General features: G+C 33.7%; 1 protein-coding gene across 1 annotated transcript in view; it reads left to right on the forward strand.

Moving 5' to 3' along the window:
• Positions 1-19332, forward strand: part of LOC132142194 (neuronal acetylcholine receptor subunit alpha-7-like) — a 36007-nt gene that overhangs the window by 1411 nt on the left and 15264 nt on the right. Inside the window, exons 2-3 of the mRNA XM_059551856.1 lie at positions 7216-7355; positions 15392-15436. Of these exons, the coding sequence (XP_059407839.1) occupies positions 7216-7355; positions 15392-15436 (185 nt within the window). The remainder of the gene's footprint in view (positions 1-7215; positions 7356-15391; positions 15437-19332) is intronic.

Below are 19332 nucleotides of genomic sequence, written 5' to 3' on the forward strand. Positions count from 1 at the left end.
AAATTTAATTTTATCCTACATTCTGACAATATTCACAGCACACTCCCGGCCATCATGAAGGGTTAGAATGTATACCATGACCTTAAAATCCCATAGACTAGCTGCTTACACTGTTTGGATGAGAGAAAATGTCAGCATGAGAGATATGTTTTGCATCAGTAACATGTGAACTCCTAAAACCTAGACTTGAACTCTTGAACAGTGAACCATGACCTCATAATCACATTATGAATGCACCTCACTGACTGTACCAATCTTCAAAAAAAAAAAAAAAACATTAATCCATCCCTTAGCTTCATCGAATCTGGAAGCGTTTCTTCTATGTGGAACAAAGATGCAATGATTTGCTTGATTTAGATGCGGAAGCATCTGAATTTAACCTCAAAAAGCTAATTAATGTTCCTTAAAAGGAACATTTTTTTTTTTTTTTTGAAATACAAATCTCGTGTTATCCCACATATCTGTAATCATATGCATTTTAAACTCGAATGTATTCTAATTTCAGTCACTTACATGTTTCATTAACACATAATCCTCTCTGGATTACAATCAAAATTATATTAATTATTTATTCCAGCTGCTGTGAGAAAAATGCTATAAATGATCCGCTGCCTGCAGCATCCTCACATGTGAAATAGCCTACTAGTCGGGACTCCTTTATGTTTACAGACGTGATGCAAAGACGAACGGCGACATGCGTGTATTTCTCACGAAAACCGACCAGTACTACTCAAATTAGAACACATTATTAGAGTACAAGCATACTGTTATGAATCTGGCTAAAGCAAGGAGACAGATTTGAACACTGGTTGGTTATCTAGGCCTACTTGCTAAAAACAAATTATCAAAAAAAGTTACAGACTGCAGCTTTAAATTTATGTGGCATTTCTACCATTGAAAAAAGTCTACTTTCAAGTTTACTTTCAGGGAAAAAAATGATGTAGACACAATTTTCACTTAGAAATTTTTTGTTTTACAATTTATTACAAAGAAACAGCAAGTAACACACTGAATTAATCTTTAATGTTAAATGTTAATTAATGTTTAAGAATAATAATTGGAGTAAAAGATTGCTGGAAATAAAACATGTTTTTTTCTATTGAAGATTATTTCTTCCATGACAATTACCATTTTTATATTTCAATATTTTGTAAGAGAGAAATTCTGTCAATTCTGCAACATTTGTGAAATAAAATGTTGCGATTACTTTGTTTATTTGTTGATTCTAAAACAGGCTTCCATAAATATCTTTATATACTTTTATTACATGAGACATGTGAGACAACATAAAGAGAATTACGTTTTTGGTTTTAAAGTGCATTAACAGTAATAAGTGCATTTTGAAGCTGATGCTGGATTTGGCAAAAACATTCCACTAGTGGTATATTGAAGGAAAGGTTTTGGCAAAGGCATTTTTGTGTCTCTTTGTGCACATACAGTGACTGTTCTGTATGCAGTCATCACTTAATGCAAGCAGCAATTGGCAGCCAGTAGATTGAGACAAAGAAAGGAGTAACTTACACTCTCTTGGGGTTGTTGAAGGCCAAGCGTACCGTCATCTACATAGATCATTTTCAAAAGTTGATTGTGCATGTAGGAAAAAGCATTGCAGTTGTCAGCCAAGATTGGAAAGGTCTGATTTTCCTAACATTGTAGAACAGATGTTCCCAAAATTTTTTAAGCTTGGATTCACCAAGGGTTTATTATTGTTTCCCATACACATGTACAGAAACTATTGTATGGAAGATGCATGGATATCACTGCACAAACTTAGCATCTGATATTCACCTCAAATCATTAATTACCAGTTTACTAATTAAGTACTATTTTTAGAGTACATTCAAATACAGAAAAAATATATATGTGATATCAAAGTTCATTTCTAAACAATGATTACAACAAAAATAAGTATAAAAATATAAGTCATGTAACGCACATTACTTATTTAGTGTTCTGTTATTGTTAATAAATGATCAATAAAAATATAATAAAATAAAACAATGTCCATTCAATAAATGCATTCCTATGATTTTTGTATATTTTTTATGACTACATACATTTTTAACATATGTTGTTTCCACATGAATACTATTGCCATATTAGGTGTGATTCATTACAGAAATCTGTATGATTAATTATTGTATATTTTTTAAATGATCTACAGCCCTACTTCTACCACCTTACCCTTGATCTTGGCCAGAGCTGAAAAATCTGAAAGCGATGATTTGTTGCAAAAGTGTTGAAGTTAATGTACTGTAAAGCTAATATTTCACCCTCTAAATAACGTGTGTCCTTATGTAGGCACTAGAAAACAGAGAGCATGAGAATAAAGGATTAGAGACTTTCTTCAGCCCTGTTGTGTCTCCTCGGTCCGCTTTAGCCCAGTACTGCCATTACTGAATGAATTCATTGGGAAAGCGTGCTTTGTTTAGCCATTTCCCCCTTCTATATCTTGTTTTTCATCAGGGAAAGAGTGGCGTGATAATAAATTCAGCTTTTAAGCCAGATGTTCATCACTAATCTGGACTATAACACAATCCTACAGAGAGTGAGCTGACCCATTTATTCCACAGGGATTTTCTCTGTCTCTTTCTTTTTTCCTCATGTGCTTTTTTTCCAAAGGCATGAGGTGAAACTTGATTTGTTATTAGACCGGATGATTTGATGTTTGAGTCAAAGAATATCTTGTTCCTGATCAGGCTTCCATATAAAAAGATTTACTCTTTATCCTCAGTGGAGAAGAAGAGTAATGTACAGCGTTTCTGATTCCGATCTAACTTGTTCTGCAATAATCATACTTGGATTGACATAAATCCCCATAAAAGGCCTGGACTGTGAGTAAGCAAACACACACACACACACACACGCAAAAGAACATCTGCGTCTGGTCCTTTTGTCAGAGAAAGAAGAGCTTGAAAAATCTAAAAAAGGAAATCAAAGTCTGTCTATTTCAATATTTCTTCTCTCTCATTTAGATTTACAGTATGTACATTTCACTCTCTACAGTGGTTCTTGACTGGTGAGCAAAGACCCCAAAATTTGTCAAACAGTATATAATATTTTCTAGATGCAAATAATAAAATGGAAATAATCATCTAATCATGCATAGTCTATAAGTCCAATCTTGATTTGTAACCTGAGAGTTAAACATTTAAATGCAAAATTAACTTTATATCCCCTCACCCTCAAAAACCATTAAAAAACCTTTCCTAAGTAATAAACATAAAAGAAAAATATACAATGCTTTAAATATAGAAAAATTAATTATTATTATTATTATTATCATTAAAATATTGTGTTTTAATAATGCTAATATAATGATGTTTTAATAATAATACATTTCAAAGTTTGACTTTTAAGGACATTTTTGTTTTGTTTTGTTTTTGCAATAAACAATTATGTCACCACTTCATGCCCAATGTAAAATCTTAAAGCACAACCCGTTGAGACACTGCATTAACACATTCTCTCAGTTCTCTTTTCTCTTTTCACATTATGCTCAGCTTTCTCTTTTTAGCAGTCTCAAAACTACATGACAGAAACTAATAGAGTGGCTTATTTATTGGATTTTTTTTTTTGATTTTTTTTTTTTTAGAGTTTGCATTGCCAGAAAAGTTTTTTTTGTCCACCAGGATGAAGTGTGACCATGAAATAAATTTGTATTGGTTTATTTTAGTCTTTCCTTTGTAAGTAGTGTTCCTGTAGCTCAAGTGGTAGAGCATTGTGTTATTAAGCGCAAGGTAGGGGGTTCGATTCCCTGGGAACACATGATAGGTAAAACTTGATAGCCTGAATGCACTGTAAGTCGCTTTGGATAAAAGCGTCTGCTAAATGCATGAATTAAAATTAATGAATTAAATTAAGTAGCCATTTTATAGCCTTATTTATCTTTTAAACATCATGTGATTGTGAAGTTGAGAAAATGGTTTAGTTAACCCAAGGCAACAGAGGGTTAATCAATGACGGCACATACTTAACTAATATGGTGATTACCTGTGGTCCATCTGGGCAGATTTTTCATATCAAATCTTATACTGCAAAACAAGATTTTTAACTTGCATTTTTTCTTGTTTTCACATATATATTTCTAAACATTCAGAAACATTTAAGACTTCAGATATTATGTTAACATTTTTTAGATGTTTAAAACATGAAAAATATTTGCCAGTGGGCTAACAAAAATAATCTTAATTAAAGAGCAAAACAAGTTTATTTTTCTTGCCCTGTTGGCAACTTATTTATTTAAAAAAAAATCAAATTTTGAACAAAAGGTATACTTTTTTCATAAAACCAGGCTTATTCATCTCAAGTGATTTTGCACTCAAGTAAATATCTTTCATTACAAATATATAAATATTCTTAAATCTAGATGCACAACAAAAATTTTAGGTAAGAATTTACTTTTTGCTGTGTTTCATCTCAATCAAATTTTTTTTTATTGCATTTTTTTGTCATTTGTTAAATGACTTAATTGTATTGAATATCCACTTCTAGTTTCAATAGAAAAAAATAGTTTACCATAATGCTCATCAGTACTTTCAGCAGTACACTTAATATTTCAAAGACAATACAAGTAGTTAGGAAATTACATATAAATATGCAGCTAAGTGGGTAAGAAAGCACTCTACTGTTCACTTAATTGCTTTAAATAAATTTAAATGATATTTTTTCTTTTTATTTAAAGTTTCATTTTAATTTGATTGCAATTAACATGCAATTTTACAATACAATTTTAAGAATATTCTTTAAATTCTTTAAAATTCTAAATATTATTTTCTTATGAAGTTAAAGTGTACTTATTTTCCACAAGCAGAAACAAGCAAAGATTATATATTATATATATATATTTTTTTTTATAAAATTTCAAGGCACAATGCACACTAAAACTGTAAAAATATCCAATATTAGCATGATATTTATGTCTTAATTTTTTAAATGGTAAAGAAATATGATTTTTTTTTCTATTTGTCAGTCTAAAGAGTTTGGTGAAGTCATAGTATCTTGCAAAAAAAATAAAAATAAAATAAGGTCCCAGATTGCGCTGATTATATAAGAGAACAAAATAGAAATGAATGTGTAACCTTTGATGGAATCTGTCATTTCCTCACAGTAGGGACCTCGTTAAGAGTGTCAGTCATTCTCTTTATGGGCTGTAATCCTGTAGTGTCATAATCTCTGTTGCCCCTCTATTGTCGGTGCTCCACACTGTGTTTGATGTGTATATGTGTGAGTGACACTATTGAAGAACCAGTCTTTTAGAAAGTAAACTTTCAAAGCAACCTTCCAATAGGATTTCTATCCTGAGTGTTTACAAGCCCAGCCTGTATGCTGCTGCTTGGCTTGTCCTGTATCCAGAAACTCCCAATCTACCTGAAGTCTCTTTCTTTAACAAATGCCCATGCATTGACATGCATGCCTGACATTTCCTTTAATGGAAAGGATTTCAATAAAACACCAGAGTGCGGCAGAGGTGTGGTTATGACTTCTGTGTAATTGTTTCTGCAAGTATCAGCCATTTGAAATGCCAGGAGAAAAGAACATCATGCTGAATCAGGAAAGGATGTTTAATAGTATATGGTTCAGTGGTAATTAAAAGTAAGGGCTATGTGTGCTCTTATTAAAATTAATTATGACCTAGCCGATTTCTATTTCTGTTATCTGCCCATTTAAGGTTTGGCTGCTTTATCTGTGTGTATGGACCAAATAAGTGCAAAAAGCCAGTTAGCTAAAAAAAAAAAAAAAAAAAAAAGGAAGGTAAAAAAAAAAAAAAACCTTGCTGCAACAACAACAACAACAAAAAATGCTACAATAAAAAAACACATCAACTAAGGACTTCTAATTGGCAAGTGCCAGCTTTAAAAACTGTCCTCTTAAATAATTTGACGGATTAATTCTTAAACAAATATGAATCTATTTGAACATCAAAGTTGACTAGATTTTTCTATTTGAACTGTTGTTTCAAAAACAATAGTGATGATTTATGCGTACCCAGAGATTAAAGTCAGGTTTGACATGGATATGATGCATATCTTACATCAGAATGCTGATAGTTTGCATCAGTGCATTCGTTCAAAACTTGATTCATGTTGAACAGATTCTCTGAGATGCATATGGTTTGCTCTGTTGCTCTGTCTCTCTCCATCATAACTTCAAGCTCACGCACAGTCTGATACACAGAACATACGCTGCTATTAATTTCCTCATATGCATTATGAGTCAGGAGTGTGTGAATGATGCGTCTCGCTTAGAATGTGAATGGGTTCCTTTGAATTATGAAGGAAATTCTGATTATATAACAGCATAACCATACTGAATCTAAACATAGACATCATCACAGATGTTCCAAGAAAATTCAATTTTCCACACTGAATTATCCCGGACTGCTAATATCATGTCATTCATTATTTTGTTGGAACTTTCCGTTTCATCTCTCCATCTCATTATATTTTTACATTTGAGCAAACCCCGTCAGGGAGCTTTAGTCCATCTTTGGAAGGTGTGTGTTCATTATGAATATTTTATCCTGCTCATACGCTGCAGGTTTACACATTCTTTTCTTCTCTCAGAATGTTTCCTTCATGTGTTTTTATCTACAGGACAACACTGTATACGTCTCAGTACTGAGTCACCTATCAGAGCATGTGGAAATCAAATCCGTCTAACGATTAATTCATAATTTAACTCTGAACCATCTGTCTGTGAATTAGTTAACAATAGTCTTTCATAATTTAAACTCGTTCCAAACCATTATGACACATAAAGGGAGAATTATAATGGCCATGCAAATTATTGTTGAAGAATCATAAAAGTATCATGAATGTGGTCCACAGGAGCTGGTATTTGTGCTATGTTTTTAGGAGTCACATGACAGCTTTTTGTGAAGAACAGTCCAAAGTTTATATTGTTATTCACTGATCTTTTTGCCTTCTTTTGAGCAATTTAACACTTGTCATGAACATGTTTTGTGAACTAGAGGAAATGACTCTTTGAAAAGATCCAGCTAAAAAGAATTCATTCATAAATACAACATATGAACATCATCATATGAAACATCTTATAATACTTTAATGATTCTTCATTTTTGAAGATTGTAATTATAACTGCAGGGGAAGAGTGATAAGTACATTACTCAAAATGTATTTTGTGCAATTTGGAATTGCTGAGAGTCAGTAAATAATGATGGCATTTGATCTCTTCCTTTCTTTCATTCTATAGACTCGTTACAGGGGGAATATCAGCGGAAGTTGTATAAGGAGTTGATGGAGAGCTATAACAGACTGGAAAGGCCTGTGCTCAATGATTCTGCACCTATAGTGGTGGAGCTGGGACTCACACTGCTTCAGATCATAGACGTGGTGAGTGTCTGCAACTGCTTCTCTTTCATACGGTCTTCCTCTCATGATTCATCACACCATGCATATTCCACTTCCCAGTGTTTTCAGAGGTGATTTGCAGCTGGATCCATCCTTTACTACTGCATCCACTGATTTCGGTTTGATTGATAAGTCTGTATATGGAGCCTGATGAAGGTCATTGTCCTATGGTTCACCATCAAAATCAAATTAAAAAGTGTGACAAGCCTTGAACTGAAATGTGGATTCAGGTTGTACTCCTGTGAAGAACAGGCAAAATACAATAGTTTAAAAATGTCTTTATAAAATTACTAACAATCTATTTCCAAAGTACAGTATTCCATTATAGTATCTATAGGTACAGATGTACATTATTTACAGCCATTCTTGCATATCCAAGGACCGTCAAAAAAATGCTAAAAAATTCCTTTGCACAGACAAAGCTGGTTGGTTACATAATTTGCATTTCTTGTTTACAACCCCAAAATATAAACATAGTGATGCATTATATATATGCATTTTGTAATAAAATATCAAACCAAAAATTAGTTGGATGTAAAAAAATTGATCTCAGCTCTACAGTTAATGTGCTGAATTACACTTGAGATTATACAGCTAGGAGACCTGCACTCTTAAAAATATAAAAGTTAGTAATTTGTATCTATTTCTTCATCTATAGAATCTTTCCAGTGCAGATAGGTCGGGAGAAGTTAATTATATACTTTATCTTGTGGCTTAACTGCCACAATTTTTAATGTACTTCTGAAGGCAACCAAGACCTATTGCCAAGTTGTACTAAACCATTTAATTTAATAAAAGCCTTTATTGTTAAAACTTTGATTTCCTTAACTTAACCAACTACAGACCCCCCCCCCCCCCCCTAATATCACAGAACAAAACAGCTTTAACTTACGAGATAATAATTAAACTTAAAAAGTTTCAAATTCAACAAGTCACATCACGCATAATCATGACAAATCATTATATGTAGATGTTTTTATGTAGTAATACTTAATGACAATAATTATTTTGAAGCAACCCTTTAAATTCATGTAACATCTTACCTTTCGAGATTGCACAAATAGGATAAAATTGGACAAATTGGAGGTTGAGAGCAATAGAAAAAAAAATAAAAAAACTTTTTTTATTTTTAGACAATATAAAGAAGATGCCATTTAGAAGATTATTTTTTTACTTAAGATAGCTTTGTGCATCCAGCTTCAGGTGAAAAGTTACATTTTTCACAAAGTCTTTTTGAAGACACTGTGACACATTTTCCTTTTTCATTTTATCTCGCCCTTTCATATGCCAGACGAATACATATGTTGGTGTCACATCTCAGCAGGAATCCCTGAGCATGACAAAAACAACATGGAACATTAATCAGACATAAATAACATTTTGGCTTAGTAGCTGTTGCTCTTGACAGTTTATGCATATCCATTAGATAAGTATGTAGGCATTGAATAAAGTGGACAAAACCTATGGAAAATAAATTAATATAAAGGGATTATTTAGTAGACATTGTACTTTTTATCTTCAGAACTATTTTAGTTCAGTCTTTCCCTATTGTGCTGCATCTCCAACTTTTTGAAAGCATTTTCAGTATACATATGGTTAATCAACTTGGGGCTTCTTGGTATTTAAGGCCAAAACTATGCACAGTTTGATATTGCAACATCAGTGAAAACATACATACTCTGCACTTTAGATTTTACCCTTAAAGGATTAATGAGGTTTAGGTCTGCTGATTTGTGAGGCCATCGAAGGCATTTATCACCATCCTTGCGTTTACAAGAGTCTTGAATTTCACTTAACAGCATGCAGTTTAACTTTATCATCCTGGAATATGGGTGCATCATGAGTGCAATGTGTTTGCATGACAGATTATCCTGTGAAACGGCTGATGAGCATAAAATATATATGCAGATCACTTAAAAGATTTGAAGGTCAAAGAGTGTCATTTCTTTGAACCTGCTAGATGTTGTATAGAAAATATTAACTGTCAAAAAATATTTTAAGCTTTTTGTTGAATTTAAATTGATTTTAACCATATCCTATGCAAACAAAAACTTGAGAAAGCCTGACTTTCCCATTTCTCCGGTCCCAAAGGCCCCATCACCCAGCTGAAATCTATCTCCATTCACCCATCACAGTGTGTGAATTATGAAATATCTGTTTATCCTGTGTGTTCAATCATGGCTGCTGTGGCGTGGCTCTTGTGCAACCCAAGATGGCGAGAGGCCCATAGGCTATGACTGGGATGCTGTGAAACTGTGAATGCATGAGTTGTTCGCAATCAGCTAAGGGGGGCTTGGGGTGGCAGCTGCCACACCGTTCTACATCACCATATGAGTGTAGGTGGACTGTGAGAAACAAAAGCTGAAGAATCCTTGGCATTAGAAAAGGCCTGTTTGAGTTGTCCATTACATTGCAACATGGAATAGAGTTTATGTGGAAGAAAACTTTCCTGTATCAGAAGTGGCTTAATTGGAAACAGACTGTAGTTTTAGAGGACAATACAGAAGTTTGGAATTTGATAGGGGAGTGGAAGCCAAACAGTTAATGATCTAGAATTGACAAAATAAGAAAGGTTCAAATTCAAGCAAGGTTGATATTCTTTCAGCTCTGTGGATGGACCCTACAACAGCTTTTTAGAGTGTTTTGTTTACCATAGAAAAATCTTTTTTGAAAAGGAAAAATTGCGTTTCTGGTAAAACAATCAACGTATTGGGTCAGCGTGTCAGACAAATTAATATTCAAATAAGCATTGTTTCAACATTTAAACATTATCCATGTTGTCATGAGGGTGTGTGAATAGAGTGAATCGACCACCTAATGCCGATAATTTGTATATACTCACCAGAAATAGGAAACAAAAAAGAGGATGTTTACGTTAAACACTCAGTACTGTTTATAGTCAGTGACTATAACTATAACTAGTTGTCAAACGATAAATCGCCTTAGTCGATATATCGGCTGATATTCGGTATTTTTTAAATATCGCCAATAAGTCTTTCCATGTGGCTGATGTTTTTTCAAATGGATTATGACACCATATCGTGCATTTATACTTCCTCTCAAGACAAGCCACTGTGACGTGAAGCCAGCACCTGACAGTAAAATAACCAATCGACATTCACTTTCTAACGTGACGCTATGTTGTGTTACATACATGTATAATAACACTTTGGCATGCAATCTTATTCAAATTTACGGTCAGACATAATATCCGATGGGAGACACAGTTTGCATATGTTCATCCACATAGAATAGTTTTCCCACTTAAAAAAAAATGCTGATTTTAGGCAAATGTACAGCTCAAATCATAAACAGCTTTTTTACTGAATAATTCATGTGAGTGCTTTAACAAAAACATGAGGTTCATATTTCCGCTTTTAAACCTCCTGGAGCACTGGCCCGGTTTACTTGTGTTGTCAGAGCATTACTGTAACCATAGTTATAAACTACTAAAAAATTAAAAAAATTGACAAAGGGACAGGTTTAGTAAATTTTCTATGATAACCAACTAATGTTAATGTTTAACTTGTTCTCAACCGGGAACTTTCACCATGTATTAGATTTGACCCTATGTGTATGTGTTTACATGTCCTCATAATGGTTCAGCAGACATCTAACGTGAATTCTGGGAATGCAGACAGCAGTATTTGAGGGCAGGTTCAATTCAGGGCAGGAATCTCTCACACTCACCATCTGCCCAGAGAACCTGTGACCTCTATCCTGCTGTCCTTCAGCCTCCATACTGTACAGTCCTGTCTCTCTCACCACCACTCTTTTTTTCAGAGAAAGACCAATCTGTTCACAGATCATATTTGCATAATGTAGCTAAGACAAGCTCATTTGTATCCAAACCAAGACCAAAAACTTGTTGAGTCCGAGTCAAGTCTGAGACCAGGATTGGGTCGAGTCTAAGACGAGATCGAGACCAGAAGTGGGTTTAATTTTCAAACAGGGTCCCTTTCTATAAATGGAAAAACTTTCTATAAAATAGTTTTTCCACAAATTCGGTCAACATTTGCATGCACTCTTTCTCTATATATCTCCATTTAACATACAGTAAATAATAAAGACCTACATTTCAGTTTGTTCACACAACAAACCAGATTCTCTGAGAAAGTACTGCACTATTAATTCATAAATAACAAAGTAATGTAATATTTCACAATCTCCATTACTCAATGAATATTAATGCAATCCATACAACCTACCTAAACCAATATATTGCGAATCAGAACTCAAATACATAGCACAAACTATTAAATTGAACTATTGAGTTGATACATTTCAGTAATTTGTCCTGTTTCTTTCAACATATCTTCTGATGTTCAATCATGTTTATTATCAATATTTTCAACACCGTTCTATTAATTAATTGACTTTTTTTGACTGGTATAAGGAATAAGCTTGTTAAACTTGTTAAAATCCAAGTCAAGATTGAATTTAAATACTTACAGTATGAGTCCATGAGAAGAATAAGATCTTGAACTCGAGACTGGTTTTGAGCACTACAGTACAATATATGAGTGGAGTGACTGCAATTTCTCATCCTCAAAGCATTCTGTAATCATTCAACTTCAGGTTTTCCATTTCCCATTCCAAGCTTGTTCCCTGCTCACAAAAAACAAACACACAAAAAAACTTGACTGAAAAAGTTTTCTCTACTGTATATCACACATTTGCACTGATACCTCTCTACATTTTTTTTATATCAATTATGAAATTATCTTTGATTTTTTTGCTTTACTCGTTTGACTACACATCTGAAAAGACAAATTACACACCTTTAGATTATATTCCATATATTAAAAGAACTTTTTTTTAAGCACATCTCATTTACTTCCTCAACAAATCTCAAATCTCCACAAACCATGTTTAGCATTGCATTCATCCATTAAATTTGAGAAAAACAGTTTTTGCTTTTACATTTTTGCAGGCGAAATCCAGTAGGAATCTATATATATCCATATAAACATACATCTATAAACACATATTATATAAATATTTTTATTTCTATGTTACTAACAGAACAGTTTAAGAAAGTGTAGAACAGTTCACTTCCTCGTATTGCTCACTTATCATTGTACTACAGTATGGGTTGCTAACATGTTATGGTCATGATTAATACAATCCTCAAACGAGTGAGAACACTCAAAGCCTTCAAAGATGTTCCTCGCTCCAAGCAAAAATCATGTATGCTTTGCTCACATACTGTGGTGTATACAGAGTGAGAAAGATAGAGAGAGGGAGGGTATAGATAGATAGGGCCTAGAATAGTAGCTCCAATTCTTCATAGTTCTGCTTCATTGTTCACTTCCTCGTATCAAGTGCATATTGCTAGAGTCACATCCTCAAGTGAAAGATATTATTATATTCTCTATTTAAAGAGCCTCCATACTTATGGATAATCTCCCGTCATCTGCAATGCATGCTCATTTCACAGTTTTACATATGAAAGATTACATTTATCGGTTCACCGAGCAAAAACGTTCACACGCCCTTTTATCTCAGTGCGATCACAATAGTCAGTCAATGCTCATTACCGCAGGTTTTCATGTGCTTCATTTCCTGTAAGTACTGTAAAAGTGTTCATTCTCAGAGTTGTGGTGGACAGACTCACTGTACAAAACTCTTGACTAGTTAAACTCACTGACTGTGATACAGTCTGAATGGGTTGATGAGCAAAATCAGCACTAAATAAGCAGTTTCTGAACTCTTAATCTTAAATGTGTCGGCTTTCTGGAGATGCCGATAAACAAAATACAAACAGTTTATGCAAGAGACTGTGATGAAACACTAATGTTTAGCATGTGCACAGTGATTAGCTGTGCATTACAGGGATCTCTTGTGAATTGGCAGATTAACTGTGTATTAGTGTTCACAGCAATATGCTGGCAAGTTTGTATGCCAATAACTCAACCACATGTTCACGGGTGATAGCATCCTCTCAGAAAAATAGCTCATCCCTAATTATTTATTCAAATTATTTTTATTATTAATATTTTAATAACATTTCCCATGAACTGTAAAGTACAAAATTGCACATAAGTACAAGTAATGATGCTTATAGTTGGCAGCTTACAGTGCAACTAATTAGTCTGTAATTACATTAACATTTACAATTAATTACACTAGCTGGCAGATTACTAATTACTAATTACACTAGCTGGCAATTACTAATTACACTAGCTGGCAGAACGTTAATTAAATGTAAATAAGGTCCAAATTCCCAGTCAAATGGAACACTTGTTACTGCAGTAAGGTATTCAAATACATTATTACCCCACAATCAAGAACTACATAAACTGTATTTTTTTGTAATTGGTTGTATCATAATCTTAATACAGTATTTTACTGTAGCAAAGGACTTTTAAATCCTGTAACATCCTGGTAATTTTTTAAGGTGATGGAGATATCAGCAAATGCCATTGTGAAAAAAGTGTGCTTAGTTGTATTGAATGTGGATTCGTAGTGTACTTAAGCTTAACATTTTTTTTTTAAATGTCACTTTCATGACTGTTTCCTAGCACACCTTTTAAAAACAATTTTATTTAAGAGTTTTACTTTTTACTGCTTGATTATTTAAACTTTAGTGTTATTATATATATTTAATATAATACAATATTTTTTATGAAGTTGCAGTTTATTATATATTAAATATATTGACTCAGATATAATTTAAATATAATAAATTGCAACTTCATTACAAATGTAATCATTAAGTTTCTTAATGTGGTCTCTTTTTCACAAAGGTGCCTTAAATATAAGTCAATGAAATGCATCTTCATCACTTAAATCTGTGCATAGAGTTAATAACTCTCTAGTTCAGAATTACATTTACAGCACTCTTAGTGTTTTAAGGTTTCTTTAGAAAGCATTCTATTGATCTGTTTTAGACAAGCAAAATGATTTGATAGCTCAGATTTGGCAGCTGCCTGAAGCTGTGTTCATGTTTCAGTGGGTTTCAGTTAGACTTGGGTGATTTATGATGACTGGCACATATATGCATGAATAGATTAGCTTAGCTTTGAAGGTCTAATTCGTAAATGCAGTAATATACTGTATACTGTGTCATGTGTTTCTGAAAATTAAGCACAGTACTCCTGTTTACAATGTATTGGGCGGCAACAATTAGATTAAGCTTTAAATACACTAATCACTGGTTTATGATGAAAGATGTTGAAAGATAATTGTTTTCCGGTTTATATCTGTGAAATAATCAGTACTTATTACTTTTGGATGAACAAGAAAAACTGACTGAAGTCTACACACATTTCCGAAGACACATTCTGATAACTTTCTGATTTAGCACATAAAAAACACTTTTTTTGTGATTGAAACATTCCCTAAAATTCCTAAACAGTTTTCTTTTTTAAAATCTTATTCATTCTATTATAGTATCTTTAAAACAGGGTTGATGCTTTTTTTGTTTGGACAGTTACTTACTGAACTATAGCTGAAGCCAGAAACAAGTATATCAAATGGTAAATTGATGACACTGTGGATCATTCCTGGTCCAAATGTGAGGAAATGTGAGCTGACACTTCTCAGAATGAAACCAAAGTCTTTGATAATTTAAAGCTGAATGTTCTAGAGCTCATGTAAATACACACACACACACACACACAGATTCTGACACAGATCGATGCATGGCGAAGTGAAGCTTTAAAGCCCGAGAGGTTTACTGCGAGATCTGTATTGTAATGGTGATTGTCACATTGTGAATCTGCTTTAAGGTTAGATTGCTCCTATTCATTGGGTGTCATAGCTGGTCTCTTCTGGCCTTATCTCAAATGCTCCAAAAGGCAAAGTCTGTGGTTGAGTGTGTGAGAGAAAGAGACAGATAGAGAGCAAATGGTACACAGAGGGTAAAGAAGAAAAAGAAAGAAGAAAAGTCTTTGTTCATAGAAAGGGTTGGGATTATAGAGGCAGAAAGGAGATTTGTTCAGTTTGAAGTAATCCCTCATTTATGTCCTCATTTGATACTGAATCTCTTTTTTTCTTCTCTTTCACTGCTCCAGGATGAAAAAAATCAGGTATTAATAACCAACGCCTGGCTACAGCTGGTGAGTTTCTACTTAGTTTCCTTTTGTACTCTTTGCATGTGTGTAATACGTCCTTTTGGTAACATTTCCGGGAAGCTGCTTGCTTACTTTTTACTAAGAGCCACTCTTTTCTTGGGAAAGACCAAAAAGTGTTTTAAATTAGCAATAAAAAACTCATTGATATAAGCCTCTACCTACATTTTTGCAAAGCTCCTAAACACACCTATACATACAATTCACTGCAGTTTCCAGCAATTTCCAACTCAATACCAATGGCAGTAAAACACCAACAACCTTCTCACACGAATTATAATCACAAGAGCAGAGTATTGATTCATAAAGTCTTGTTTCCATATAGTTCCTTGCTAAGTAAGTCTTCAAAACCATGCACTTCTCCATATTGCATGAGTTATAAACTAATATATTTTGCCATTTACATCATATGTACCATATGTATGAGTTTTCTTCTGTAGTAAACTTGCTCAGTAGCTCACCTGGTAAAGCATTCTGTTTACTTAATTACGGAGTAAATTCTAGACTTAACTTTTTTTTTACTGAAAGGACTTCCATCCCTATATCTGACATATTGGATGTTATGATTTCTGTCCTTCATTTTCTACAAAGTGGTCCATGTCCTGCCTTATACTGTCATGTGATCATTTTTGAAAGTCTAATGGCGATTTGGCTTGTTTGAAACATAACCGTCATTGTGTTCCTGTCTTGCTCAGTTATGCCTCAGTGGCATGTCTTGCTCAAATGCTCATTGTTCAGACATCACCCGGAAACCACAGCAGAATTATTTGAAATTTAAATACATGTTCCAGTCACATGTCTCACAGGTGACAAACAAAGGTTTCAGACCTCAGAGCAACAAGATAATGACATTTCAATGGCTTCTTGGTATAATGTCATGCCCCTTGGGCACATCAGGTGGATGTACAACTAAAATAACAGCTTGAAGTGGAGCAGGAACATGTCTATGTCTGGGAGCTTGACTTATAATGGGCTTTCTTACTTTATAACATAGCTGTTTGCATTAGGATCAGTCTGCACATGGCTGCCATCCTTTGGTGCACCTTCATTGTATTGCATTTTTATGTAACTTATATTTTGTTTCACTTTAAACAATAGAATAGAGTTCTAAACTAATTTCAGAAGAATGTAAATACAAATGTTGATATTATCTTTCACCGCAGGATTTACTGTAAATGAACACCATAAAAAAGCATGAATATGCCATGAGGCTGACAAACTGTTTTTGGCTCCAAAGAGTGCTTTAAAATAAGCAGCGTTATCCAATATATTCTTGAGAAACATTAAAAACCAGAGTATTTCCTAAAATGCCAAAGCCCACTAAAGGTGCAAAACATAAGCACGTTAAATATATTTGGTAAACATAATCAGTTTAAAAGCAGGCAAGTGTGAAATTTCATTAAAGGCATGTTTGCAAATGTGAATATACTCAAATGGCACCAATTGATGGGTGCCAACTGTGAGTTTTAGTTGTTAAAAGGTGTTTCTATCTGTCTGAAACATTGCTCATCTCTAATTCACCTTTATTGACCTTATCAGCCATAATGCATGAGTTTAGCCAACTGAGCACTTAACCATGAAATTAAGCTGGATAAGAAATTTTCCACAAAGGGGCCGCTCTGATTTTGAACCCAACATTCAGACCAATTGCTTTCCAAAGTGCTTTCCGAGCAGGCTTAGAGACAGACCTTGCACAGATGATCAGCCACAAACTGACTCGAATGTGGTGTGTTTTGGTCTTAGATCTCTCAAATTTTAGCACAAAGTACTATAGTAACATCTGTCATCTACAAACCTCAGTTGCTTTTATATATGAGATTATAAAGCAGACTTAAAGAACTGATTTTGAAAAGGAGTTGCATTGTTGCAGCCTACTCCAAGAGGTCATGTTGACTTCAGCCTTTTTACTGCTTAAACCTTCTGTCTGCCTGTCATTCCTCATGTTTATGCATGACAAATTGTTAAAAATTAAAATAATAATAATAATAATTAGGGTTTTCAAAAGTATTGTTTTTCAAAAACCATTGAATCTCTTTCCATCCATGTTCTAGCCTGAAATTGTTACCTTTACTATTTCTATATGATTTAACTTATAAAAATGTATAACCAGTTAATTTAGATATAACTTTGTGAAAGGTCGAATTGTGGAATTATCTTAAAAGATAGAATATTAAATTCTAATATACAAAATATATAAAGCATGCAAATAATAAAATATTAAATTTGTTCAAAAATTTACTTCTCACCTCATCTTTTATTGGTTCTAAAATCTTCAGGTTTGCTTAAAAACATGAAACTGCATTTTACATTGTGAAGAAAGTGGATCTGTTGTTTTCTTCCCATGCTTTTATTGGACATGGTGTAGAAACCATATGTTCTACTGTAAGTATGTGTTGCAGTACATCTCTGAAATAAGTGCAGCGCACATTCCCTGATCCTATCAAGATGTCAGTGCCGACCAAGTCGTCGTGTCCACAGAGAGAGGCAGCGCCTCGGGGAATACGCTCACTAAAGCACACTGGGACATCTGAGCCACAGACACACACACACACAGATGTGTGGGACAGAAACTCTTCTTTCCTCCTGACTGATCTGATGTGATCTGTGAGGATGAAACAAACATGATTTTCTCCCTGTTGTTTTAACTCAGTTAACTGTGCATCAGTGAACACACACACACAAGTTATCAGAAATAGTTGAAAGGTTGTATTATAATGACAGCAATATGTAATAAAAGAGATAAAGAGGGACAAACATAAAAAAGATGTGTCCAAACTACAGAATTTTTTATTTTTGTAGAAACTAAATTTTTTTCACATGCCTTCTACCAAAATTTCCAAGAGTTACAGGGATAATTAATCCAAAAACGTTTATTCTTGTTGGAATCCAGCTATTGTGTAAAATGCGGATAGAAATCTTTTATCTGATGAAACACGAAGACAGTCAATATGTATATGGTTTATCTGTGTTCTTCAAGCCATCTCAGGTACTGTCATAAGGATACATATTTATACGGTACTGCTAATCAACATGGCATTTATCACTGTATAGAATACTTCAAAATATTATAATTTCTGCCTCATTCTATGAGAATCAGTTCATAAAAGAAAGTTATTTAAAACACTTGTTTGGAGTAAAAATGTTGTTATTCTCATAAAGTGTACTTTGATGCTGTTGTACAAAAAAACTGTTAGCATCTTAGTCTCTTCTGTTTAGTTTAATTGTTTTTGTTTTGTTTTCTGAATGCAATGATGTGTTTCAATGGTCAAAAGATGAATTTGACTTAGTTTTATTTTTAGATTTGTATATATCATGATATATCGTTATTGTGATTGTTTGTGGCCATTGTAGTGAAAAATAAAATATTGTGACAGCCGTAGTTCCAATTATCAAAACAGCAAGTCTAATTTCAGAATGCAATGTCTTGTTCGCCTTTTCTCAGTTGAGGGCATCTCTAAACTCATTTAATAGAATAGTAGTGTGCTTTATGTTGCTTATAAAAAGAAAGACTGCTTGTGTGATGCTTAATAAAGCTTTAAAAAAAGACTCTAAATGCAGTGTGGCGCCACATATTAACCTGCCCCATAATACAGCGGAGAGGCAACTTTAGGATAGAGAAAATATAGCCAAGGGCCATCTCTGAAGAAGGATCAGGTGCAGTTAATGCACAAAGAAGTGAGATGTCAACACACATTACTCGTATTACAATTTTTGACAACTATATTTAACTTTAATTATTTTCCAGTGGTAAAGGTACATGTGTGTGTACCCTGGGGAGACCCCAGCTGTGTGACTGTGTTATTGTGTTTTTTGGCTGTGTGTGTATAGAATATGTTTCTGTCTAGCTATAAAGCATTTTAATGATGCTGAATCTGATGTGTGTT

The sequence above is a fragment of the Carassius carassius genome, chromosome 6 (genome assembly GCF_963082965.1).
Source record: "Carassius carassius chromosome 6, fCarCar2.1, whole genome shotgun sequence".
In the NCBI taxonomy this organism is placed as follows: domain Eukaryota; kingdom Metazoa; phylum Chordata; class Actinopteri; order Cypriniformes; family Cyprinidae; genus Carassius; species Carassius carassius.